Below are 27,760 nucleotides of genomic sequence, written 5' to 3' on the forward strand. Positions count from 1 at the left end.
CACCGGCTTCTCAGCAGCCCGGAGGCGATGGCAAAGCAGCAACTGTGGCTTAGTCCCTCCTTCAAGCAATGAGCTGGAGCATTGCATGGCAGCTCTTGACCTGCAGGACCACCTTCAGGGGGAGACGTGAAGCTCACGAAACCCCTTGTGCTTTGCCAGATGCCTCGGGAGTGAGACCAGTCCTCCCATCGTGTTCTTCCTTGAAACAGAGGAGATGCACCAGGAAAGCCGAACTGGCCTAGAGCGGCCTGCCTGGCCACTCTCCTGCCTGTAAGCATAGCCAAAAGCATGTAGCTCCCCAAGGAAGGTGCTTTCTTGGGTCCTTCCCTGCTTTCTTCACACCTGCTCTTTGGAGATGCTTCCATCCGAGCTCCACTGCTTCCCTCCCACCCATGCAAAGCCGGCACTTCGCGGTGGCGTGACTACCTGCGCCAGTCTGGGCAAGAGCTGGGAAGGAGGTGGTTGAGCTTGGTCTAACAAGGGAGCGATGGGGGTGAGCTCTGCCATCCCCCAGTGTGGTGGGGGAAGTTGGGGACCTTCAGTGCCACAGTGCCATCAAAGGGGGCTCAGGGAGGGCAGGCACGTGAGCGAGGCAAAGGCTGTTTTGGAGACGTTGCTATGCCCAATTGTTTTGTTGGGTTGGAACCACAAACCACAGAGCAAAAAGCATAGGTGCGCCGCTTTTTTTTTTCAGTAGGGTTTTTTTTTCTTCTTCTTTTCTTGTTGTTTGAAAGAAGGAAAAAAAAACAGAGGCCGTTGAGAGGGGTGGGGGTGTGAAACCGTCTTGAGAGAGAGTGGGGATGACGTGTTTTGGGCCGTGCCTTCCCAAGTACGGCGCAGATGCCTGTCTGCCCCAGCCAGGTGGTACCACCATCACCGTGCCAGTGAAAGTGGCCATCGTGCATATTTTGGTTTCAAACCCTTCCAGAGCCACTGGGTAGGAAGGTGGTAGGGGACATCCAGTCCCGACCAAGGGAGGATGGCACAGGGATGGCGTGGCACCAAACCCTTTGCTCTGGGGACACCCACGGGTGCCATCAGAGGACTGGTGCCGAGGAGGCACCGCTCAGCCAGCGGTTCCCGCTGTAGCAGCCGCCTGTCATCCAGCTTAAGAGGCATATTTTCCCCCTGACGTGGGAGAATTCCTGTGGTGTGACACTCCCCGCTGAAGGACCCCGTTCAGTGCCACTGAGGCCAGACAGGGCCCCCATTGTAGCCCCGGCGGGCGGGCGAGCCCCTCCGGCGGGCACTATTCTTAGCAGCCTCCGCGGGTGCTGGAGGTCACGGCGGGGCGGGAGGACATCCCACCACCCTCTGAGTCCTCGGCCTTGTCTTTTGTGGAGCAGGGGCTGCCGCCGTTCCCCAGCCAGGGCTGGGCTTGCTCTGGGAAGCCCCTGGATGCGTGTGGCAGGACCAGCGCCATAAAGGGTGGCTTGTGTCCCTCCACCCCGTGCTCGGGGCTGCATCCAAAAAAAGGCTGCAAGAACACTCCAGTGGTGGTTGTTTTTGGAGATAACCAAGGCAACAGGTCGTGTGGTGGGGTACACCTGCCAAGCTACGCCAGCCTTGGGGCAGTCGGTGTGGCTGTGCGTGCTTGTACCATGAAGTGATCTGGACCAGGCATTGCGGTGGGGATTTCCAGCCCCGGCCAGGGATGAGCAGAAGGGTTGAAGCAGAAGGGGTGGAAAATGGGCGCTGCTCCCAGCTCCTGCGGGGGCGGAGGTTTGGGGTGCGGAGACGAGCCTGGCAGCTTCATGCTTGCCCTGATAGCTTTGGGGATGCGATGCTGGGGGGGTCGCCTCTGTGCGAGCCAAGGGTCCCCTTGAAATCCTTTAGGCATTGGGAAAAATAACTCCCTGCTCCTTGCTGGTCTGCAGAGCAGGCAAAAGAAGCTCATTTCTGAAGACAGCCCTCCCAGCACTAATTACAGCTGTACTGGCCCACCAGCATGGACCTCCAGCACCCCTGCCCTGATCATTTCGCCTTCCTACCCTGCAGTCTCCCCAGAGCTGTTTTCGGGCATGCAGGCTTGGGCATGTGCTGGGGTTTGGTTCCTGCCACCTCGTGCATCACCCGCCTCGCTGACATTTCGGAGTCGTGCCCCAGCGGCAGCGGCACATCTGCAGGGCCTCCGCTGCCTTCCCCTCTGGCAGGGTGTGTGTTTATAGGAGCTGAGACATGCCTGCGAGCCCTGCAGTAAACACATTCTTGACATAATTGCTTGTCCAACACAGAGGAATTTGGGGTTTTACGCGTGTCCCGCAGGCAGCTCGGAATAGACCTTGGGAATCCTTGTTCCAAGGATGACACCACTTCCTTCAAAATCCCAAAATACCCGGCAGAGTGGCACCTGGCGCAGCAGCAGGAGCTCTACCTCGCTTGCTGGAGAGAGGGTGAGAAATTGCTGGGTTTCCTGACACCTCTCCATGCCAGCTGGCAGCCGAGCCCCGAGCGCCAAGCGTGAACTGTGCTGGCCGCTTGGCTCGGGGTTAATGACACTTGAATCTTGAAAGGCTCCCGCAGAGCCAGGGTGGCCCAGGGGTATTTTGAGGGCAGTTGCTTACCCAAGAACCTGGCGCCTAGGTGATGGGTTTCCATCCATCTTATTTTGCAGAAGGAATAAAAAAAAAATCCTTGTTCTTTGGTTGGGCAGGTGAGAAATCAGCGCGAGGTGATGAACCTGGTCTTGCTTCAGTCTTGTCTCCTAGGGCTGTTCCTCTGTTAACCTGATTTGGGTGTTGGGTGCTCTCTGTATGTGTGTAGGGTATTGGTGTAAAGTCAGATGGGCCAAGAGAAACCGGCTCCATGTGAATTCACCTGCAGTTCCCCGTGGAGGACCTCAGGTGGCTGAGATAACCTTTTTGCCCAATGTTTTGCCTGTATTTAAAGTTCACTGCTATAAATAGGTCTAAGCTTTGAGATGCGGTGGCATTTCAGGCCAGGGTTTTGGCTCTTCCCTTTTGGATGAGAGGCGAAGGCGTCATCTGAATTTCCTCCCTTGTTTTGGCGTGAATAACCCAACTCCATCCCTACCGGAGAGCATGGTCGCGGAGTCAATGTCTTGGTAAGCTCCTGCCAAGAAAGACGGGCTGGAGCCTTTCCCTGCTGAGTGTCATCTTCCCATTTACAAGCAGAGAGATGCTGTGAGCTCCCTGCTTTTTCCTGCCCATGGCTGTGCGATAACCCCCAGGGCTTGGCGGAGGACCCGGTGCCTGCAAAACCCTGGAGCGGTTCCTTAGGGATTACAGGAGGGAAACAATTTGGGGAGGGCTGGACGGGGCACAGCGATTCCCCTGTCCCGGAGCCAGCTCTCTCATTTCCTCCTCCCCAGCAGCTTGTCTGCTTTTGAGTCATTTTAAACCTTGCAGAAAAGGGGGAACAGCCCTCTCTTCCCTCCGCGGGTTATCCTGCAGCCACAGCTCTGACAGCCTTCATTGTCATTCGTGGAAATAGGCTGTTCTCCATCTCTTTTTCTGAGTACATAACTCTTTTTTCCCTGCTTGAAGCTTGTGCTCATTGCTGTCAGCAGGCGGGTTTACCCCAGCCTGCTGTCCTGATCCAGCCTGTGCAATTCTTTTTGTGATAAATCATTTCCTCTAACCTCTGGCTCTGTTTATTATTATTATTATTGTAATTCTTATTATTAGTGATATATTCTAAGCTGTGTTTAAAACATGGCAAAATCTCTCCCAAAACATGTTGCCCAGAGCTAAGTGCAATATTTTGGGTGCGGCCGCATTTGGAAGTTGCTCATCAAAGAGATTTTGGCTTGAGGGCTTCTCCTTTACCTTTGATTGGGGCGCAAGCGCAAAGAAGAGATACGTATTTCGAAATCACTCCACGTACACCATTAATCCAGCCAGAACCAGGCTGCGAAGCTGCAGGCTCTCAGTGGGGTGCACCGGGTATTGCAGGTTAGATGTGTCAGGCTCAGGACCCCGAGGCAAATTGCCGTTGGCCAAAATTAGCACCCAGGGGAAAGATGGAGACCGCGGCGTTGTAAGGAGAGGCTGAATGTACGTGGCCACCTCATGCCTCTCCGGCTGGATTAGGGGAACCAGCAGCCGCAGGGAGGTTTGCTTATGGCTTTGCTAAGACCGTGCCAAGACCGTGACGGGGAGATCCTCCGGTCCTGAGCTGGTGAGATCTGCCTGCCAAACCAGCCAGCCCCTGCCTTCCCCGCGCTCCAGCAGCCCGCTGAGCTCTGCGAGCCGGCGTAGCCCATTCCTGCAGCAACACGCCCTGGAAAGAGGCCAAATAATTTTCATACCTGGGTCCCCCCTTATCTCGGTAAACAGCGACAGAGCGAAGAGTCAAGGTCGGGAAGTGAGAGTCTGCCGGAGTTCATGCGATGGCCAGCAGCTTTTTGGCACGGAGGAAGCAGTGGTGCTCTTATGCCAAGACAATGACTCCTCGCAGTTTGGATGCCAGAAAAATAATCCTATTTATGTAACTTGAAGTGAAGCATTCCAGTGCATGAATATTCAGCTCTTGCTGCAAATAGGAAGCTCTTTTACCTGCAGGATTTAACTCTCAAGCTGTCATCTCCACCCAGATCTTGCCCTGTGGCCGCTGATGGGGTTTTTTTGATAGTAGAGGTTTTTTTTTTTTTTCAGTGAGCACCATTTGCATGTGATCCCCCCCCCCCCCCCGCCAAGATAGAAAGGGCCGTGCTTTTCCTGGCATTAATGTCTCATGTTTCCTTTGTCTTTCTAGGCAGTGGACCCATCCAACTGTGGCAATTCCTGCTGGAACTGCTTACTGACAAGTCCTGTCAGTCCTTCATCAGCTGGACGGGTGATGGCTGGGAATTCAAACTTTCCGACCCAGACGAGGTAGAGTGCCCTGGAATTAAGTGCACAGCCCAAATGCCGCTGAAATATTGGTGTGGATAACCCTCCCCTCCTCCCTTCAGGGCTGAGATTTGGGCAGTCACATTGTTCTGGTCTTGGGTATGCGTAGGGAAAAACAATGAATTAGAGCCCAGCTGAAAACCTGTTAAAAATTGGGCTGCAGTAATACCTCGGAAGCAGTAATTGGTGCCCAAAGTTGGTGTGAAGTAGCTGAAACGCTGTAGAGAGAGGCATATTGCCAAAGCTCTTCAAATAGGATGTGTAGAGGTGAGAGGGGGGGCTTCCCACTGATTTTGGGGAACAGATGGGACATTCATTCCCTTCCCTGACTTACATATCCTCAGAGTCCTCTGCAATGTTCTGCCATTGCGTGGAGATTGGTTTTCCCAAACTTTAATGCTTGTGACCCATCCGTGCCCATCTTAAAGATGAGGAAAGTCCTCTCCCTTCCCTCGTGTCCGGCACTGCTGCTTGCCGATGGCTGCCCAGCCAAGCCAGAAAGACTTTTCCTTCCCTTCCCTGTGACGTGCATTCGCCGCTTTGACTCTTCCCACCCCTCTCCCAGGTGGCCAGGCGATGGGGCAAGAGGAAAAACAAACCCAAGATGAACTACGAGAAGCTGAGCCGCGGCTTGCGCTACTACTACGACAAGAACATCATCCACAAGACAGCCGGGAAACGCTACGTCTACCGTTTCGTCTGCGACTTGCAGAGCCTGCTGGGCTACACGCCCGAGGAGCTCCACGCCATGCTGGACGTCAAGCCAGATGCCGATGAGTGAAGGCGGCTGGCCGGGGCGGAGGATCACCCTGTGACATTTTGGAGAGTCGATAGGACTTTTTCTGTTGGTTCTTTTTTATTTTTGCTGTTATTTTTATTGTTCCTTTTTTTTTTTTAAAGAGCAACTCAGATTTGATGCTTTGAGATGTTGGGAGAGAGGGTGGCGGAAGAGGCAAACTTTTGGCCGAAACCTAAAAAGTTTGGTTCGGAGAAGGATGGGCTTTTTTTTTTTTCCCCCGAAAGCTCCAGGACAGGCTTTTTTTGGGTGAAATTCTGAGTTTTAAGAAAGCCAGAAAAATGTAGCTTACTTAAAAAAAAAAAAACAACAAACCTCTCCCCATCCCTTGGTGTTTAGAAAAAATATTATCAAATGGATCCCTTTGGTTTTTGTGTTATTCGCACACAAACTGACAGTTCAGGAAATGACAGTGTTCCCGAGGATTTGAGGATTTTAACCTTTTTTTGGGAGGTGGGGAGGGAAAACCAAGAGGGTGAATATTCCTGCTTCGGGGAACGGCAATTCAGGAAAAAACCAAGAACTGTTTGTCGTTCTTGTTACATCGCCTTTCTGTCGGTTGTCTTCTTTTCTACAAAAGAGAGAATTTTTGCTAAGAGGGATCAAGATTTTTTTTTTTTTTTTAATTTGTTAAAGTTTTATTTTATTAAATTTTGTGCCAGTATTTTTTTTTTTTTTTAAATAGTCTTAAGCTCTAAGATGGTCTCAGTATTGCAATATTGTGTGTGTTTGTTTCTGTTATGCCAGCAGAGAGTTTTATCACAGTGAGGAAAAAGAAAGAAAAGAAAAAAAAAACCAAACCCCAAATTAGTTTATGTAGACCCCACTGGAGAAGTGTAGCGCTACGACTCGGCATCTCCGAATCGTATGTGAAGGAAAATTAACTCCAAACTGGCTCCTAGTGATGCTGGCTGGGTGTGCCGCTCTCGCTTCCAGTCCCACACGCTTTGCTCCGCCATTTGCTGATAAAGCTGGTTGAAATTTTCGCTTTTTTTGTTGCTGTTAAAAAAGGGGCCTTGTTGTACGGCTGCGTTTTGTGCCCGAAACCTGTCGAGATTTGCGGGGAAAATGTCTTTTTGCGTTTTCCAAATCACTTTTTTGCTCAAGAAACACTTCGGTGCTTTCAGAAAGTTTGGGTTGGTTTTTTTTTTGGAGGGGAAAGGGGAGAAATTCCCACGTTTTGAATGTGGTAAATGGAAAATGTAGAAGTCGACTGGGGGGAAAGAAACCAGGAAAAAAGTTGAAAAACCAAAGGGAAATGTTTTTTCCTTCCTGTTTCGACCAGCTCTGTCTTTATTGCTGTATGACTTAACCAGCCTGGGCACACGCAGAAAGGAAATTGTCCTTGCGAATGGGTTCTTTACTGCTCTTTGTAAGCCTGATCCTGCAAACCCTGTCAGGGTGTGATTAACATGAAGCATATGACCGGTGTTGCCGGGGTAGACGAGAGGTCTCATGTGCTTGCCCGAGGCGGTTGCGGGATCAGTCCCGGGGGGAGCTGCTCCGTCTGTCCTCCAAGCCTTTTGCAGCGTGGTTTACGTTCAGAGGGGTAAATCCTGCTGCACCGAGCACTTCCCGGGATGCTCTGAGCAGACCAAGGCTGACGACTGCCTTCGGGGTGGGCTCGGTGTGAGTTAGAGGGTCAGGCGGTGAGCGTTTCCATATCCAGATACGACCCCGAAGCCGGATCCGTGTGGATCCGACTGCTGAAATGGGGTCTTTCGCCCCTGAGAGCCACTGGGCGTTTTCTTTTTAAAGACAGTATTACACATTTGAACGAAAGCTACCTTCTTTTTGTGTTGTTTGTCTGTCCGTCGGTGTGTTTTAGGTAGTTGCGTTCATTACAGAGGCACTGTGAGATGGTAGTGGCGGGGCAAGGTGGGGAGAAGCTTTCCAGAGATGCTCGCTGGGCGATGCCTGCCTGATACAGGCTGACATATCGGGTCGGCAGGACAGGACTCTGGGTGCGAAGAGCCAAAATATTCGGGCACATAACGCCCCCTGCGCAGGGGCAGCGTTGGACGGGGAGCTCGACCCCAGGGCAAGGTGATGCTCAGAGGTGCTGGGCTCTCCTCCGCTTCCTCCGGAGCTGGGGGCACCCAGCACCTCTGTATCCCCGGTTGGTCATTTTGGGATGAGTCAGCCCCAAAACTGCTGTGTGCTTAAAAAAAGGTGATGGTGGAGGGGAAATGAGCAGGCCAAGAGGGAGCTCCAGCCAAGGGGGATGGAAGCAGATGGTGGTTTAGATAAGGGAGGTTATTAGTTATGCTGTTAGCTCACGGGGCTGGGGCTGCGCATGGAAAGAAAAGGGTGGGATGGATGGAAAGGAAGGAAAAGGGGATGGAAGGAGGGTGGAAGGAGCATGCACCAAAGGAGGAAAGGGACGCTGCCCGCTGGGAGGTTAAACTTCAGCTCATCTCCTCAGGCAGACAGGGCAGATGGGAGAAGGCAGCTTAGCCGAGCTGGGGAGAGGAAAGGAAAGCGTAGATATCGTGGATGAGGTCCCCCCACTGGCAAGGCACTGGGGCAGAGCTCTACCGCAGAGCCAAGGCTCGCCGCAGCCGCTGAGCGGGCTGAAAAGGGAGTCGAGCAAGATGTGACAGCACAAAAATGTGCAGGGGAGGAGTAGTCAAAAAGCATCCCAACAGGACACACCGTATGAGTTGGTTTTTTTAGGTGTTCGGGGTTGCTGTCTCGCATGCAGCTGCAAAGCGCCCTTAGCTTACCCTTCGTGGGCCACTTCCAGCAGTGCTTTGAAAAATCCCCCTTACACCCTTAGAAAGGGTGCTGCCAGGAGGCCAGGCGCCCCATCTCCTGCCCTTGGCACCATGCCGTGCCCCAGGACATGTCTCCTGCTTTGCTTGGACGCTCCGCTGCAGCTGAAGTGCCTTTTTCAAGCAGAAAACGGGGACAAAATTTCTCTCCGACGGAAGGAACCGCAGGTTCGGGTACCAACCCCATCCTTCTGCCAGGCTAAATCCCTCATCCGCTCCGCCGTGCTTATTTTTTCCAGGTTTCCAAGCCGAACCTGTGTGTTCCCAATGATTTTGGGAAGACGGTCTAAAGGTTAGAAAGGGCGAATCGTGGAAAGCAGCTCTGTTTTTTGGAAGTAGCCCCCTGGCTGGAGCTTCTCCATCATTTCTCACGGCCGTTTGCAATCCCAGCTCGCAGCCTGTGTGCACGTGCAGCAGCAAAAGGGCAGTACAGTCCTAGGGACATCAGGTTCATAATTTTCTGTTTTCCTTTACTTCTTATTCCCAATCTAGAGACCATCCCGGAGAGGGCTGTGTGTGCTGTTTATACACTGGAAATTTGCAGATTTGTTTTTGTTTCTTTTTTTTTTTTTCCCCTTTTTTCTTTCTGCTTTTTAATTGCATGTTGACTTTTGGCGAGGGATGTGCTGGAACCCAAACCCTCTGACCTCCTATTCTTCGAGGCCACGAAAATTTGGTTAACCCACGCACACGTGCTGGACCAGAAGGATGGGTTTGAGAGGGACGATGGAGATCTGCCAGGGATGGGGCTCGCTCCTGTGCTGGTTTCTCTGCGTGGGGGCGAGCTTCACCCTCGGTAGATACACGTGGCTTTTGGAAACGGGGTAGTTTCGTCTTGTTTTTGGAATGTCTCAGGTGCGTTCGGTAATTTTGGGATATTTTCTGTGTTCTGCTCGTGATCTGCTGTTCTCCGTGCAGGGGCATGTCCCCTTCGCCCCCGCCCCAGCAAAGCCTGAGCCCTACCTTGGGAGCTTAGCTCTTGCAAACAGCTTTCCAGGGCCTCGGCAGTCGATATTTGGGACCTCAGTAAAAGGACAAAAAAAAAAAAAAAAAAAAAAGATGAAAAATGCAAGCACTTTTTCTGCTGCCTGTCTCTCTCCACCTCTGTGCGTAGGATGACCATAACCCATGGACACTCGTGTGTGTGCAAGTGTAGATCCATTTTATTTCCGCACGACCACCGTCCCGCTCCAGACGTGATCGTTCAGGTGGAGAAACGGCCAAACAGGGCAAAAAATAGAAGATGCTGTAAGATTTAACCTTCTCACGTCTTTCCAAACCAACTCCTCCTCCTCCTCCAAAAAAAAAGGTCCCTGTAAGCACCGGTAGATTCAGATGCTGCGGGAAACGTCTCCATCTTCTGACTCTTGCTCTTCTGGAGGGGTTTTCTGCGAGGCTTTAGGGCTTGGTTGCTTGTTCCTCGTTAACGTCGCAAAATTCGGATGCCTTGACGTGCTCTGCTCTCTGGTAGGGTCTATATAACATCCGTGAGCTGTTGTCTACATTCCAAAGAGGTTTAAATAAATGATAAATCTATGTATACATCTATGTTATAATGGAATATCTCCAGGAATTAACTGCCTCAGTTAAAAAAAAAAAAAAAAAAAAAAAAAAAAAGTCTTTGTTTTGTTTTGTTTTGTTTTTACACATGGGATTTTTTTTTTAAGCTGATAAACATAGAAGAAGAAGAAAAAAAAAAAAGAGATTGTTATATTGTGCTGTTTGACTATTTTCCAACTTGTATTTTCATATAATTTATATTTTTTAAAAGTGGAAAAAAATTTTAAAAGCGAGATTAAAAAAAAAGGAAAAAGCAGGTGCTTTTTAAAAAAACTGAGCTGAGGTAGCTTAGAGATGTAGCGATGTGTGTGTGTGTCCGTGTGTTGTGTTTTGTTTTGTTTTGTTTTTTAAAGGATACAAAAAAAAGTCCCTCCTACATTGAATTCTTAAAGGAGGGGATTGGTTTTGTTTTAATTGCTGATGCTGGCACATCATTTTGCTGGAGAGTTTTTTATATACTGTAGCCTTATTTCATATCGTATTTTAAACCATGTGAAATTAAAAGAAGAATAATTCATAACCCTCAGTGTTGGTGTGCTTATTCGTTGCCTTTACTCTTTAAATTCGGGGAGCAACGTGGAAAAACAATGCAAAAACTTCGAAATCCCAGCAACTTCTATATTCTTTTTTCGTTATTAAACAAAACTGTGTGGTTATAGGAAATAAGGGTCTGGCTGGCATCGCAGCCTCTGGTCTCGGGGGGCTGGAGAAGGGAGATGCTGCACCCCGCCGGCTCCCTCTCGCTTTGGGAACATGGGTTGTCCTCTCCGGCTCCTCGGAGACCGTCACCACTCCGCATTGCTGTCCCAGGGGCAATTCCAGGGTTTCAAAACGGTCTTTCATCCTGAATCTTCACTGGGAGCTTGGGATATCTGTGGTTTACCACCCCAAACGACTTTTATAGTAGTATTTTCTTCAGCGGGCTCTTGTGAAATAGGTGTAGCCAACTCACAAAGCCCCGTGGCCACCAGCTCGCCTCCGCTGCAGCGTGAAGATGGTGCTGGGCACCCGCTTTCCTACTCGAGACCTCGGGCTGCGGTCCATCGCGAGGAGAAATCTGCCACTGGGCTCCTAATACATCAGATCGGACCATTGTGCTTCAGATCTTCGAAAAAAACATATATTTTTATACCTTATGTTTTTCCCAGTGAGCCAGCGTAGGCTCGGGTATCCCCTCGTCCTCGTCAAGCCAGGAAGAAACCCGTGTTGTGCCTAATTGGACAGGGGTTTGACTGGAGCCCCTTAGCGTGTAGGTCGGGAAGCGCTGCTTAATAAGGCCAGCATCTCGGAGGGGTTCACGGTCCAGGAGCGGACGCTTATTCACAGGGCTGGTGAGTTTGTGTGATGGGAAATTCCCAGAGGAATTTCAGTCTCACAGTATCATTGACGCTTGTTTGCTTGAATCGGCATGAAGTGGATTAGACAAAGCGTTCAGAAACGCGCCGCTCAGATTTGTTGAATACCAAGAAGGGCGGAGGAGTCATTGGCGTAAAGAGGATGCAACGGATGAATCCAGGATAAGGAATATTTATAACAACTCCATTTATAGTAACTCGGCTTGCGGCCAGGCAGGAAGCAAGAAGTCCTGGGGAAGGACTGAAGGACGAGAGGTGGAGAACCATGATGGTCCTCACTGCAGCCATAGCGTGGTCCTGGAATGCCTGTGGGACACCCCTGTGTTTCGAAAGCTCAGCTAACCCCCGAGTTTAGTAACACCAGGGTCTGGCAGAGAGGCTGGGTGAGACCCCAAAACGGGGACAGCCCTGGGGACACCGGGCAGGCGAGCACCCAGCCTGCTCCATCCTTGGCTTGGAGACACGTAGCTCCAAGCAGGAGCGGAGCTCGCCTTTGCCTTTGCCGCCAGCTGAGCCGCCGTGGGACCTTGATCTTGCCGTAGCTCTTTTCATCGCAGCTGGAGCCGCCGGGCCAGGCGGCGTGGCCTCGTGCTCGGCAGAGCCCGGCCGTCCTGGGTAAATAAACAGCGAGCGCGGCTCCTCTCCCATCCGCTGCTTTCAAGTCTCTCTGCAGCCGCTCCACGCCGGCGGCTTTTTGGTGGCGGGGAGCAGCTAAAAAGCAAAGGGGTGACCGTGCCCCGGCTCTTCGAGGGGGTTTTGCCCCCCTTGCAGAAGGGCTGTGCAAGCAGGGGAGCACGCAGCACTCTGCGAGCCCTTGCAAAACCTGAGGATGCTGTTGGTCCTTGCAAGTGAGAGGGAAGGAGAGGGATTAAAAACTGAAGGGGAAGCTGAGCCACAGGCACCCAGCATCCCTCGTCCCCACCCCAGCAATTGCAGACGATTGCTTTTAATGCTTGCACTAAAAATACCGGCTGGTGGCCTGCCGGGGGAAGCCCCCGCGCACCTGGGGTACCCGCTAGGGAAATGATGGCCAGCAGTTAACGGCCCCGGCGGCTGAGCACCCCACCTCCCCGCTCCCCCAAAGGAAGCACCGGGGGGCGGCGGACGAAGCGAATGCTCCCCCCTTGATGCCCCTGCCCTGTCCCCCCACCTCCTTTTCCCATGCCAAGGCTCTGCGTGCCAGCACCAGGTGCAATAACCCGCTTAAGAAATTTGGGATGGGGAAGCGGAGTTTGGGGAGGGAGCCGGAGCTCTTCCCGCCAGAAAAGCATCACGGCTGCAGCTCTGCACCCCCAAAAGCAGTCCCTGGCTGTTGCAGCAATGCATCCTGCAAGCAAGCTGTTAATAAGAGAGCACTGAAACTGAGCTTAAGAGGAAGGGGTTTGCTGGGAGGGATGAGCTCCCCAGCAGGAAAAACCTGCCTGTGCGGGGAATTGCACCTTTAGGAGGATTTTGCACGGCTTATTGACCCCAGGTGCTGTTGTGTGGCTGATCAGGCGCGTGATTTAAACAAAGCCAGAGCAGCAAGCAGGGTTTTTCCAGACTCTAGCATATATGCGTCCAGGGATGTATGCATCCAGCAGCGCAGTGGAGCAGGGGGCAGCGTATCCTCGGGGCCGGGGGGCCGGTGTCTGTGGGATGGAGGGGGGTTTGCACACTCGAAAGCAGCCGCGCGTGCCAAGAGCTGCTGCTCTAAATAGAGGCCAGAGAGCAAACGGGTCTTTTTCAGTTTGGTGTCTTGAAATGAGACATCTAAACTGGCGCTTGAGGGAAATAAAGAGAGATTGAAACAGGAACCGAAATTACTGAAGGCTAAACTGAGGGAAGGGCTCTCTAGAAATCTCTGAGATAGAACGAGAGAGGTGGAAGGAGGCGGTGAAAGAGGAGAAACGTGAATATAGGGGAAGGCAGCAGAAGGACGGAGAGGGAGAGGTGCGAGGAGGCAGACTTGCAGCGGCAAGACGATGAGCTTTGCTCCTTCCCTTGGTGATGTGGGGCATGCACACACACGCAGATGCATGCACACCCTTGCACACACGTGCACACCCTTGCACACACGCCGTTCATGGCCAAGTGCTTGCTGGGGACAACGAGGGCCTCACACCAGAACAAGTGGAGATTTAGGGCTGCTGGAAGGTATTTAGACACTTGGGCCCCAGTTACCCGCCCGGGGCTCACCGTGCCCCGGGGTGGTGCTGCCGCGGGTGGTGCCGGGGGTGCCAGGGCCGCCATTCAGAGTCAGCACTTTCCGCTCCACGCGTTGTTTGCTTTCCACGGCTGGCTCCCTCCCACTGCGCCGAGGCCTCTGAACACCGTCCAACAGCAACTTTCCGGCTCCTCCAGCGGCCTTTCCCCCGTGCCGGCGAGCGCTGCCGTTCCCTGGCCTTGCTTGAAAGCCGGCCCTACAATGAGCTATTGTGCCAGGCTGCTCCGGAGGGGAGGCAGCGGCCGGGGCCAAAACCCGGCTGCCGGGGGGGCCGTGTGCCTGCCAGCACCCAGCTGCCTCGTGGGGAGCCCAGGGCCAGGGACGCTCCCCAAAATGCTGCATCCCTCAGGTGGGGGATGCTCCCCGAGATGCTGCATCCCCCTCTTGCCTGCAGCATCCTTTTGGGGTGTGGGGTGGGAGCAGGACACTCGCAGCCCTGGCCACGCTAACCTGAGCTTATTTCTTCCCTAAGACAGCACTGTCTTTGCAAGGGGTAAAATTGGGATGCCCTAATACCCCCCAGCTTGAATTGCCCTTGATGGACCCAGAGTGAGGAGACCTGCTGCCTCCCACTCCGCACCCCCAGCCCGACTGTGCTGTTTCTTAGCTGCCTTCCTGCACCCCCCTCTCCTTCCCATCCCCTTCTCCTTATCCCCTCCCCGGCATCCCAAACCCACCATCTCCCACCGCCCCTCCTGCCCGGGGTAATCCCCAGCCCCCTCCCTCCCATCTCCTCCAGCTCCAGCTCCGGCCCTGTGGAAAAGGCATCGCAGGAACGGTGCCACGTATTTTCAGCTTCGATTAATGACATTTACCAGCTGGAAACGACGAGGCGAAGCCAGAGCCATGCAACACGTTGGCTCGGTGCAGACCACCAGCGTGCCCGCCACAGACCACCGGCGAGCCCGGGGCCCCGAGCCCAAACCCAAGCAGCCCTGGGACTCGCAGGGAGCTGGGTGCGGGCAGCTGCATGGGCTGGGAGGGATGGAGGGGAGGGAAAAGTGCTGCTGAGCTCAACCCCAGCAGAGGAAGGGGTTTCTTTCGGAGGGGGGAAATCATCCTTTCAGGAACTAGGCACTCCAAGGAAAATTAAAAATAAAAATCCCTACAATGAACAGCCAGGTTTTTCTTTGCGGTTTTTATGTTTCTCCCCTTCCCCATCCTGGTTGCTCCTGCAAAAATCCCAGCTGTGGCTTTGCACCGGTGACGGCATCGCTGCCCTCGCGCCGGGGGCTCTGCTGGAAGGGGGTGAACCCTTTGCTAAATGAGCTCAAGAAATCAGGCAGGGGGATTTGGCAGTGGGAAAGGGGTTTGCTGCCGGTCGGAAACAGCAGGAGGGGTTGGCAGGTGTCCCACAGTGTAGGTTTAGGAGGCAGAAGCTGTGACTTGTGGAGCTGTTAGGTCGTTTGGCCTCTTTCACCCTCCGTGCCTCAGTTTCCCCAAGTGCAAACCTGTTTCCCAAGCATTCCCTGCCTGGCTCAAAAGGACCACACGAGCGCTGGGGGTCCCTATTTGGGAGCGGGATGGGATGGCTGCTCCTGCCAGCCCCGCCACAGCCGCGTTGTTTCGCCGAAGCCTTTTAGCAATTACCCGTATACCCGGCCAGAATAAACCCGGTGCTGCAGAATAAACCCATGCCCGCATCTCCGGCAGCCTTTCCCCGGCTCTACACCAAATATCTCCCAGGCAGGTGGGATGAGGGTCACCGGGGGATGTTGTCCGGGGTTTCCCTGGGGACACCGTGCACAAAACCTGGGGGCTGGGACCCTCTGCATGGGGCTGCAGGGATCAGGGTCCCGTGGGGAGGTCGGTAGGATGCTCTGAAAAGCTCGGGGCACTTGCTTCCTGTGAACAGCCTTTGCAAGTGGTTATGTTTTTCCAAATACACCCACCTGAGTCCCCAGAATTATTTTCTGGGAGGATGGGGGACGGCTGAAAGAGCAGAGGCATCAACACGGAGGATTAAAAATTAACTTGGGTGATTTTGGACCTCAATGACGTGCAAAAGCCAAACCCTGCTCTGCAGAGAATCGCTTCATCCAGCTTGGACCCATCCTACTGTTTCAGGGTCTGGCAGGCTCAGGGACACTCGAAATGGGGTCGGTGGCAGTGGCTGCACCTCGGTGAGGGCGAAGGCAGATGGAGGCACCATGTCCCCCTGCAACTGCACCAAACCCTGGGTGAAGGTGGCCTTTTTTGACCTGGGCTGGAGGCGTTTTGCAGCCCTCGGTGTGAGCACCACCGGCATCTGTTTCCAATCCGCCTGCCAGCTTGTGCTCCTCTCCCCCCGACCCCCCCCCCCAAAACCCCCTCTCCTCCGGATCCCCCCAGTCTGGGCAAGCGGAAAGCCCTTGTCGGAGCAGAGCTCCCTGTAAATCACCAGGCTCTGCATCACCGGGGACTTGTTTTTCATCACGAAGGCACCAAAAAAAATAGCAAACGGGGGAAATATCGCTCTCGGCACGAAAGCGGCACGGCCCTGGTTCGGCTTTTCCCTCCCCCGTGAGAACCAGCCCTGGCCCGGCTGGCTGGCACAGGGTGATACGTATATTTATTTTTCCCCTTCCCCTTTTTGAGGTCGTGGCGTGGCTCCTGTGAGGTCCCACGCGGCGGCTTTCATGGCAGATCCAATCCCCACCGATAAAAATGGTGTTGAGGGCTTCATGCCGGCAAGGGAAAGCGGAGAAAGAGGGGATGAAATGCAAAATAAATACATAAATGCCAGCGAGTGGCACTCGCTGGGCTGCAGGAGGGCTTGCGGATCCAAGGGGTTGCTGGCTGCCGTGGGTATTAATACGGGGGGAAGGTCTCAAACGGTGTGATTTTGCCACCGTTCTTGGGCGACGCAAGGGGAAACCCCTTTGGTGGTGGCAAAGCAATGGATCCACGCTGATTTATGCCCTTAAGTGTAAATCCAAATCCTACAGCCCGTTTCCCAGCTGAATTTGGAAATCTCTGTCACTGTTGACCTATTTAAAGGCAGTACCAAGCTCTTGGCTGGGACGTGCCAAGGGGTTTAGATCCCACGGTGTCAAGTCTGTTCTGCTTTCTCTGGGATGCCAGCAGCTCCTGCAGTGATTTCAGCCACCCAGCACCTGCCTGAGCACCCCTGGGACTCCCAGCACCCATGGGTGCCTTTGCAAAGGGCATCTATGGGTGCCCTGTGCTGGCTGGGTAATTCAAAGTGGTTTCAGCATCTAAGGAAGCATGACCCACCTGATAGTCTCAGATCATTTCTATAAAGAAATGATGATTCTTTGCAAGATTTTGTTTGCTGTATCAGATTTGGCTTGGTGCTGCCATGGGGTTTGCCAGGGTTTGGTAAGATCTGTCCTCAATTTTAATGTCCGTGCATCCTCGTCCCCTGGTAAAATAAGGATAACGACCAAAAAAGAGTGCCTGGTCTCATGGCTCTGCCAATATATGAAACTGATTTTGGGGTGAATAAGCAGGGGAATGTGAACTAGGAGCAGCAAGGACCATCCCCGCGATGTGACAGCTTTTGGGCTCCAGCAGCACCAATATTTACAGCCGGAGTAGGGGAGCTGCAAAATTGGCCGCAATTCAGGGCAGAGCAAGGAAAATGATCGGAATGAGGCTCTGGGAGCTTCATTTCTCTCCCTACGAGTAGGAAAGGGCTTATCCGGCTCGCAGGCTCCCTCCCTCCATGGGGAAGAGAAATTTGGCAGCAGAGGGCTGAGGGATCCGGAGGCAAAAAACGGGCAGTGAACAAATTGAAAGTGGAAATGAGGAAGACGTATTTAGCGGCGAGGTTCGTTAACCGCTGGAAGGGCTTGCTCACGACTGCCGTGGCTTAAATGGAGCCTGGGGGGCTCTTGTTTTGTTTGCCTCCCCCCTCCACCCCCCCCGAATATTTGCTCTGGCTCAAAGAAATGCATTCATGCCTTGTAGCAGAGGGCGCAGCCGCTCCTCGTGGAGCTCCCATCGGGCTGCCAAGGCAGAGGTGCTGACAACAAGCCTGGGATTTTCACATGAGTTTTGGGAGAGTTTTTGCAACCAGATCTTATTTTGAGCTGGAAACGTACCTCAGTGCCAACGGTAAGCCCATCCCTCCCTAATCCCAACATTGCAATGTTGTCGCAGTAGCAAAACGGGATTTTGCACCTTTTCCTTCCCAACCACCGAGGGCTGCACCAGCCCAGCGCAAAGCTGGTGCCCATCCCCAAAACCTCACAACCCGACCCCAAAACTGGTTGTTGCAACCAGACACGCAGGGAAAAACCAGAGTGACGAGGCCCCCTTTGCCTGGTCACGGTGAGTCAGTGGCAACCTCAAGACCGGCGAGGCTGTGCCAACTGCTTGCTCACCCACCAGCATAGAGAAAAAAAACCCAAGGTGAGCCCAACAACTCAACAAAAAGCCATTTACAAGTCTTCGCAGGAAGAGCCACCCGGTGCACACGCCACGCGCTGGCAGGAAAACGCGATGCAATTTCCATAGGAGCATTCCTGACGGCGGCCTGGGGAGCTGTGCAATCCTTCTCCGTTAAAATTAGCCATGAGGAATGTGCAATTCCTACCGGGATGGCTTATGGAAATGATAAACAGAAACAGAACAAATAAAGTTTTATGTGTGGATTTAGAAATCTCGGCAGCTGGAGCGTTCAATTCCCCCACCGTGAGCATCGGGCTTGTAGGAGAGGGGGGAAAAAAATAGAGCACAAGCTGCTTCCAGAAGTTGCACATTTTAGCTAAATTATTTTAATAAACAATTTGGTTTATGATTCAAACTTGCTTAACCACACAAGCAAAACTGATACAAATCAGTCGTAGGCTGGTATGCGCTCGCCAGCTGGGTTTGCATGAATCTGCAAGCCAGTTCTCACTCTCCCTGTGCACGCGTGGAGATGACCCACTGCAGATAAGGGCTGAATTAGTTTGGGAAAGTTTATAGAAGAAGGATTTGAAGAATTTAGCCTCAAATCTTCCCTTGACCATGACCAAAATGAGGTGGCACAGGAGGAGTACCAGCACAGAGCAGGTGATGGTCCTCCAGCCCTGCGTTGCGTGAGGACCTGCACCCTTTTCTCTTTGCTGAGCACATCCCTCCTGCACCCAGACGGTCTTTCAGACTCGTTGACAATTTTCTCAGACATTCTTTTTAAGCCGTAGAGATCTTCGTTTTGGGTTGCCGTAACTACAGAAATAAACACAGAAGTTTCTGGTGGTGGATAAAAATGTCTAGTGGTTTTTGACCGACCAACTTCTGTGCATTCAGCTTCCAGATGCTTCGAAGAGGAGGGCTTCTCAGAGAGCGTTGATGATGTTGTCTGGGAAAAGCAGGGCTGTTTAAAGCCATTCAAAGTGGGCTCCCAAAATTTAGGGCATGCTGTTATGAGTAGGAGCTGATGGAGCTATGAGGGGGGGGGAGGTCTAAGCTTAGCAACGTGCATGAAGGTGCAACAGGAAAAAATGTCGGTGCCTTCCCATGTGCATATGAATGATGAAGGAGGTCTGCAAGGGTTGATTTGTTCAAAAAGCACCTAGTAGATATGGTTCACATCCTAGCAGAGACTAGAAGTGCTGATAAATGGGAACTCAGTTCTTGCTTTCCCTGTTTTCCCCCCAAAACACTGAGAGTCATTGGAGAAGTACCCAGATTCAGTTGTCCATTTGCTTTTCTTGTCATGCTCTGGTGGCACGGAGAGGTCCAAGCCATGCATGCCCCCATTTCTGCCGGGCAAACCCTCTCCGTGAGCTTCATCTCACCCAACTGCAGCCACCAAAATCTCTGGCACAGTCCCTGACTCGTTCTTGAAGCCCCGACACAGGGATGTGATGGATGGTAAGAGCAAAGTCTTGGGGGACTCCATCCTATCATGTCCTGATGAGGAGTCCCATGGTGTCCTCCTGTGGATGAAACCCCAGCCATCAGCAGATGCGTTTTTGGGAACATCCCTTGGAAAACCAGCCAGGGAGGAGGCCAATAGTTCTCCTTTGGGAAAAGCAAAGCCTGTAGCAGAAAAGCTGGTGGTAAATGAATGAAAGTCCAGCAAAGGAACTCGGAGCTGTGAAGATCTCAGCCTGCTAGCGGGGCTGCCTAACCTAAACCAGATTTCTGTAGGAAATAACTCTAGGACATTTCCACCACAAACTATGCACTGCTGCTGCTTGGATAAGTCCGTACACCGTCATCCCAGTCTATTTTTTCCCCATCTTCCCTTCCAAGCATTGTTCCAAGCCCGAAGACGCTGCCGCAGCCGGCTGGGTGCCCTGGGAAATAACTTTCCCACCACTTTCTCTCTCCCCATGAAGAACACGGGGGGAAGCAGACAAGAGGTCTCGCTGAAGTCAGTGGGAAGTACGTGGTTGTGTGTGCGTGTGTTATTATTTAGGAGCCTGGTTGGGAGGAGGCAATGTTGGCTTTTCATCGCCATCACCAGCGGAGCAAAGCTGGGGTTGAGTTGGTTGCTCAGGCTCCAATCGGGAGTACATGGGGCGGGCTGGGAAGCAAGAAGCCTGGCTTGAAAGTCAGGATGGAGAAGACAATATCCATCAGCTTTCCAGGAAAGGAGGATGAACACAAGGGACCTCAAGCAGAGTTGAACGGGCCAACGCAGCCCCAGCGTGCTCTCCTCTTCCGTGCCAGATGCTCGGAGGCGCAGGACATGTCTACCCTGCAGCCCCACGGCTCTGCCAGCTTCTTGGTCGCTTAAATTGCTGAATGAAAGAAAAGCCTGAAAAGGGCATAATTTGCATTCCTGGAAAAGGCAATAATCCCTCAAGACAATTTTCGAGGTGAAGAATGGGAATTCTGATAAATTGGTAGTTTTTTTTAAAAGATGTCTGCTTTCCATAGAAATTCTGGGATTGACATTACAAAAGAGGGGAAGGACTCAACACAGACTTACACAGAAATACTCACTGTGTGGGAGTAAACTGGGTAGAATTTGACTTTTAGCTGAAAAATAACAATTTTCTGGGGGTGGAGAGGAACCAAATTAAATCAAAACATGTTTTGACCAGCTCTCTGAAAAATCCCGGCATCTTTCTCTCCCAAAGGCTCCCGGGTACTGGAATCTGTAACCCAAGCAGCCTTCCCAGCATGGCACAGGGGCTCTTTCTTCCATGCTTTCCACATCTTGTAGCCCTTTCTGCTTGCAAAAGCCAGCCCTGCTCTTGCTTTGAGAAGTGTAACCCTCCAATAAGATGACTTCAAAAGCTTAGAAATAGCTGACCATGGGCAGGTGTAAAGAGCTGCATCTTCTGAGATGAAGCTGATAATGCAACTTTGATAAGATTGAAGTGAGAGAGAAGCTACCCGTCACCAGTAGGCAGAGGGATAAGCAGGTAAAGCAGTTAAATGTTGGCTGGGAAAGTAAGCCAGATATGATTTGGTTGCTGGCATCTCTCCTGGGTCTGTAAGCAATGCTGTGACGATATTTTGGGCAGCAGAAATCTCTGTCTCCAAAGACAGCCCAGCCCTGCGGATCCTTTTGGAAGGAGCAGGGGATGGAGGTGAAAAAGGAAAATGTTCAGAAAAAAATCACAGTCAATGGGATTTCTGAAGGGTTTGCAATCCAGTGCAATGGCTGTCGGAGGTCAGCACCGATGGCTGGAGTTTTTGGTGGCCATCCAAGGCTTTGGAGGCAACCGAGAGGGATGGATAGCTCTATCTGCCTGGGTGGAGAGAGGTGGCCCAACCAACCTGCCGAGGTCTTGCTGGTGCATGGCGATGCCACTGATGTACCCCGAATAATTCATACACTTCCAAGGCCACCTTGTTTTTCCGGGCAGGGAGAAGGCTTGTTTCCAGGAGCTGGAAACAGGGCAACCCCGTGGGGTTTCAAGCATTTGGGGGTTTTCCCCCTGTAGGTCCAGGCTGGCTGGTGTGAGGGCAGCAGGAATTAACTCTCTGAGCATCTATCGGCCCCTCAACAGCAGCTGCCTTGGCCCGAAGCCCAGGAAAGGATTTATACTGTCAAGAGCAAAAGGATAAACTTCACCTCTGCATCGCTGACAGCTAAAGCTACCTGGAAGAGGAAGCTTTATTTTTTAATGTGGCGTTATTTGAACATCTGTTGGAGAAGGGGTTTGGGGAGCCTGGACATTTCCTCCCGGGGCTAATCCAATTAACCCAGCGTGGGGAAAGCTTTACGAGCGCGCCTGGGATTGCCACGGTCCCTTTGGGAGAGGGGAACGTGGGGTTTAACCCTCCCAGGGGAGATGTGGCTTCACCTCTGAAGCCCAACCGCAGGAGAATGAGGGCTCCTAACCCCGAGCTTGCTGTGCATGGACTAGACAGCGTTGCTTTCATCCCATGGCCCTGAAGATCTTCCCAGCTTTCCTGATTCCTCCTAAAATCCCCCCATCATCTAGGATTTTGGAGTAGCCAGGTCTGGTCTTTGCAATTTGAACTAAGTAAAGCAAATAAAACTATAAGGAATAAAGTAAAATTGAATTTAGTGATCCTTTCGATAGGGAAGGGATTGAAGTCAGCTGAAAATTGCTGGGGGGGAGGGAGATGCTGGTCCTGAAGGTTGATTTCTGGATGTCCCCAGGACTTTATCAGCAGCCGGTGGGACAGGGAAGGAGGAATACTGCTTTGATCTGCTTCATTTCACGATTGCCATTGCAAACCTCTTAGTGCTGCTCACTCCCATTCCTCCCTGTATTGCACCACTGGGTTTCCCACGGAAGAAACCGGGACCTGAGCATGAAGAAATTCTCCGCAGAGAGCAGGAAAAGCGGGGGGTACCCCAGCAGCTGCCGGGACTCGGGGTGCCCTGCCCCGCTGCCCTGCTCCCACCCTCCCGGGGAGCCAACTTCAAAACGCCAGTCGGTAACGTGAACCCGGCTGCCCCGTAGGAATGAAGGGTTTTACCAGAGCTGGTACCAAAAATTCCCCGAGTCCCTGAGCAGCGTGTAAGCCCTGGGAGTCTAAACATGTTCCCTGGCATTAATCACTGGTAATAGAAACCAGAGCTGGCTCTTGTCCCCGCTGAGTCAATGCAACCCTTGACAACGCGTTGGGAAATACGCACGCAGGCTGAGAACGGGGCATGAAAGAAATTCCAGGCAGGGCTTTTTTTTTTTTTTTTTCTTTTTAAGTGGAATTTTGAAATTGGAAAAACATAAAGGGAGTAAAAATAGAAACAACAGCAGCAGAAACCTCAGCAATCTGCTGGCCTTGAACCTCTCTCCTCTTTCTCCCTCTTCTACCTCCCTCATCTACCTCCCTGACCATCTCATCCCATGCCCTACACAAGGTTTGGCTGTGCTGGGGGGAGCAGGTAAGACCTTGAAGCAGAGAAAAGCCTCCTATGATCCAGTTGGCGAGTGGTTTCATGGCACCCTGGAGCAGAGGGTGTCGAGGTGACATCAGAGCTGCACCATCCTACAAGACCTCCGTGAGTCCCACTGCGATTTCACGTGCCACCGCTTGACGTGATGAAAACATCCCATCCCAACCATTTTGCCAAGAGAAGCAGAGACGTCACCCAGGGGATCGGGTCTAAATCCTTGCTCCCGACCCTTCTCCATCCCTGGGCATCTCACATTTGGATCTTTCCTCCTTCTCCACTGTGTTATATGGGATGAGCTCAGCAAAAAACCGCTGAGAAACTAATTGCAGTCGCAGGGACTGTACAAGCACTTAGGAGGTGGACTCTCAAAACACTTAATGAGGTTTCGCTGAAATGGCAGCTAAATGATCTCCTCTCCCCAGTATTTAGGAAGCGATCGATAGAGGCTCCTGATGGGGAGATAAATCTCTCCACAACTTTATTGGACGGTGTCAGAAAGCGAAAGGATTGTTCTCGAGTCGGTGTCCGTAAGCATCTGCAGTCACGGGGGCGTTCTGGAGCACCAGGGCTTGACATCCTTACAAAGAAAATTGCAATCAGGGAAAAAAACCCACCCTAAACCCCCTAAACAGCCATCCTCCCTCGCCGCAGATTTTCCCACCAGCTGAAAACTTGGGTGTTTTATAGAAATGTTAAAAATGTGATGACAATCCCAGCCCCTGCTGCAGCCTCATGCCGATCCCTGGGGGGGATGTTGAGCTCCAAACATCTTGAAACGCCCCCCCAGTCCCTCGTCTCGTAGGAGTTACCCCTCTAGCAGAGGTTTTGATGCCTAACGGGACTGGTTTCTCTTTCTCTAAATTTCTGCTGGTTTGATGCTGGTCCGATGGAGGGAACGTCGTGCCTGGGGACGGCACGTGGAAATGTTACTTGAAACCTTGGGGTTTTTGGCAAAGCAGGGAAACTGAGGCACACACCCAGGTGCAGGAGTTGGCAGCAAGTGCCTGTATCCCCCAAAGATGCTCCTGGGGGAAAAGGAAAGCTGAGATTGCTCTCTCCTTTTTATCTTCAGCATCTTCCCCCACTTCCCAAAAATATGAAGAAAAGAGATTGAAAATTAACTATTTCATAAAAACTTCTTTCTTACAGGCTCCGTTGAAAGCACTGTAAGAATAATATCGTGTATTTGCATTATCTTAGCATCTAAGAGCCTCTCCGAGGGAAGAGGTCATGTTTATCTGTGATCTGTGAGAAAAAATGGGGCAAAAACCAATGGTTCCTGCCCACGCACTGCGGCGTTGAAAGAGATACTCTGTCCCAGATGGATGCAATTAGGGGGAAGGCAGCAAGAAAAAATATTACGCAGGTGCTGTGGGACGTTTCTGGAAACTTCAGACGCTGCTTTTCCCAATGCTTGAAATCCCACTCCTATTTACTGAATTATTGCTGTTTTCCTGCGCGCGCAGCCTGGTCCGGGAGGCTTAGGAAACACTTGGATGGTGCTGGAGGATATTTTACCTGTTTTCCTTTTTCCTTTTGCTGCTTTTCTCAATTTTATGCCCAACTACATCCCGAAAACCTGGTTCTCGCAGGCTCGCCGCTTTCTGCAACCACATTGGAAGGGCTGGCTCTTGGCACAGGTTACTCTTCACCGTGGGACTTGTGGCTTTGAAATAAGCCCTTTTTTTGCTCCGATTATCCTACCCAGATAAAAAACCCCAAGTTTTTCCAAGGAAAGCACTGCGGGGAGGCTCCTCATTGCCGGCCGGTCGCTGCCGGCCGTGAGAACTTGGGTTTTTAGGAGGGATTTTGGTGACTCGGTTTGTTTGATTTATTTATTTTTCCTCCGGCAGAGAGAAAGGGGATGCAAAGGGATTTGGGCAGCACAGCGGAGGGTGGCATTGCTCCGGGTGAGGGCATGGCACGTGTCCGTGGGGAGCCGGGCAGCGGCTTTTATTTTGGCCAGGATTGCGTGAAAGCTCGCATGAAATGCCCTGTCTAATCCCCAGGATATGAAGGGGAGGGCAAACCCCGTCCCTGCTCCGTGCCTCAGTTTCCTCATCTTAAAAATGATTTTGAAAAGCACTTCTCTGTGGGGTTGTTTTTGGCAGAAGGGATCCCCAGGCTCTGCATTTCAGGTCCAGGGCACGGAGCTGAACGAAAAGATGGAGGAATGGGAAAAGAAACCCCCAAACCGGGGGAAAGTCCTGTTTCCATTGCCATGCAAACAGCACAGTGAATTCCCGATGGCACCATTTTTGCAGGGACAGGAGAAGCCAGTTTTTCTGCCTCCTGGTATTTTTAGCAGCTGCTGCCCCTGGGCAGCTCGTCCTAATCAGTTAGCCGCCATCTCATGTTAAGAAATTTCGGTGACAATGCATCTTACGCGGGGTCATTTCCTCCGGGGCAGGCTCCTGCTGGCCACAGCAACACTGCGAGCTTCTGTTTAACATCTGGTCCTACTTCTCTTGTGGCCTTTTGGGTCACTGGCTCTGCCCAGCACATCTCCCCTTTCACCCTGGCTCCCTCAGTGGGGATGGAGAGAGGGAGCATCGTGCCTTCCCCATCTCCCCCCATCGCTGCCTCCAACGCCCCCGCAATGAGTTTTGGTGTCTGGATGTGTTCCTCACCCCCGTGCGAGGTCATCCGTGCGGGTCACATTTGGTGGCACTGGCCTTTGACCCGTTGCTCCCAAAGAAAGCAGCTTTCCCCATCAGATAACTCTGTCTGTGTTAGTGGGGCACCATCGCTCCAGCACGGTGCAGTGCATCACTGAGCCTGATGTTGTATGAGCATGCTGTCCGCTTGGCATCCACCTTTCCACCCAGAATTTTGGGTCCAGCAACCAAATTTATCCCGAGCATAGAGGTGCTGGGCTGCAGCACAAGCTCAACTCCTTATTAGACATCAGAGAATCTCCACTGCAGCTTCCGTGAGCCTGTCGGAAACTCTGTGGTTCCTGCCTGGTAAAATTAAGGGTTTGGCTCCCTACCAAAAGCGATCAGCTTTCTGCTTTCCAATAAAATGGTTTTGGTAATGACACGGGGGAATACGGTCCTCAGAGGAGCTGTGGAGATGGAGGTTCAGCAGCAAAGTTTATGGCCCTGGAGCCTTGTTTTTTTACATGAAACCCCACCAAAATGTCAGTAAAATGTCTTCCCTGCTAGTTTTACATGGCAGTGTCTCACCTGGGTGAAACATCACCCTTGGCCGTGTGTGGACTTTGCCTCCTGACTTACTTGGGTATCACTGGGTCAGGATGGGAAGGTCCCCATGGCCACCTCCGTGCTTGGGCAGGAGGATAGGGCATCCCTGGGAAATCAAGCGTGTGGTTTTAATTTTCCTCTTGATCTGTAGAGAAAAGGAAAGCAAGAAGATTTATGGCCTCCCTTCTCCTCCTCCAGGTTTATAAATAGCGTTTATCAGGTGCTGGGCACATGGTGGCTTTTGGGGGAACAGCGGAGAGGGATCAAAAGCAATGTTGGGTTCCTCCTCCTCTCCCCTTTCAACATGTCTAATCTCTGCTCCCATCTATAAATGGCCACATTAACCTCTCCGGTTCAAACTGGAGATTCGCTGGGGGGATTTCGCCACCTGAAACTCTTGAAACTAGTCCCCGGCTTCTGTGCACCAGCCCCGACTCCCCACAGCTTTGATGTTTGCCCTGGGAAGCTCAGGTTATCGCACTGATGAGGGGGCGAGGGAGAAGCTCCAGGGGTCCACGCGAGGGGACCCCACTTCCACGGGTGCTTCGTGGTGCTCACACCATTAAAAGGGTCCTTGGGGTGAAGGAAGGCAGCTTGAAGGAGAAAAAAAAACAAACCCAAAAAGAAAACCGAGGAGGGTGGTTGCATATTGTCATTGCACAGAAGTGGGTCAATAAGTGGGTTGTCCATAACTTTGTTTTTTACTGTTATTTTTCACTTAAGACAGTGATTTATATTTTTTATGGTGCCATTTTCCCGAAAATGTTTTTTCTGAGATTGGAAATTTTTACTTCTAAAAGAAAAGTTCAATTTGAAAATGAGAAGGTGAACCGCGCTCACAACCAACCGCTCCATGAAAGGAAAAGAAACAGATGAAAAAGGCCGAGGTGGCAGAGAGGGGAAAGGGGTTTTAAAAAAGAGAGGAAAATAATTTCTATGTATTTTCCTCTTTGTCTGAATTTCTGCAAGCGTGTCCTTAATGATGGCAGCCAGCCTCCTTGGGATGCTGGAAGGGTAACACTTGGCTTTACCAAAGAGCTATTAATCTGAACTACCAGGAAAGGGAAAAGCAGATTTTTGATACCATGAAGTAAGAGCCTCTAAGGACACTTTATAGAAAGAAAATAACAGCTTTAAAACCTGCAGAGCTCAGTTTCTAAACCACCCTTCTAGCTAGAGCTCCGGCTTTGAAACAACACCACGTTTCATTGGAAACACTCAGGGTCTCCGGGCCGAACCCAGCCGAGATGCCATTTGCTGAAGCCATCGCCGCACGCCGCGAACCTCAACACACCTCCCTAAAACTGCAACCCTGTGACGAGAAGAAAGTACCCAAAAATCCTCATCAGGAGAAGTCGTGGGCTGGCCCTGGAAGGCATCGTGCAAGAAAAATGCCCAACGATGGTTTTCTATCAACCTTTTTAATGCTTTTTAGGGAAAAGGGAGTTTTTCCCCAAGCAGTGTCGGCGCAAGGCTGGAGCTGTACAAGCGATGGCAGAGAAACCATGAGCATTTATCTTTCCCTGCTCGGAGGCAATTATCACATGATCGTTATCTCCCACCGTTAAAAGGAGTTACGGTGCAAACACAGCACAAGGCCTAATCCTCATCCTTCCCCGTAGCAGAGCACCCAGGGGCACCCCAAGCCAACCAAAGATAATGAACCCAACCAAAGATAATGTTTTCCGATGGGGATACGGCTTCCGAAAGGGCTGATGCTAAAGTTGTGCTGGGATTAACCTTTT

The 27,760-nt window shown here is 51.9% G+C and overlaps 1 protein-coding gene across 2 annotated transcripts in view; it reads left to right on the forward strand.

The window, feature by feature from the left end:
* Positions 1 to 10,006, forward strand: part of ETS1 (ETS proto-oncogene 1, transcription factor) — a 78,496-nt gene extending 68,490 nt beyond the window's left edge. For both annotated transcript variants that reach the window (XM_076358711.1, XM_076358712.1), the window contains 2 exons: positions 4,717 to 4,835; positions 5,419 to 10,006. In XM_076358711.1, coding sequence (XP_076214826.1) covers positions 4,717 to 4,835; positions 5,419 to 5,634 — 335 coding nt within the window. In that variant the 3' untranslated portion in view covers positions 5,635 to 10,006. The remainder of the gene's footprint in view (positions 1 to 4,716; positions 4,836 to 5,418) is intronic.
* The last annotated feature ends 17,754 nt before the right edge of the window (positions 10,007 to 27,760 follow it).

Source organism: Aptenodytes patagonicus, chromosome 23 (assembly GCF_965638725.1).
Source record: "Aptenodytes patagonicus chromosome 23, bAptPat1.pri.cur, whole genome shotgun sequence".
Lineage (NCBI taxonomy): Eukaryota > Metazoa > Chordata > Aves > Sphenisciformes > Spheniscidae > Aptenodytes > Aptenodytes patagonicus.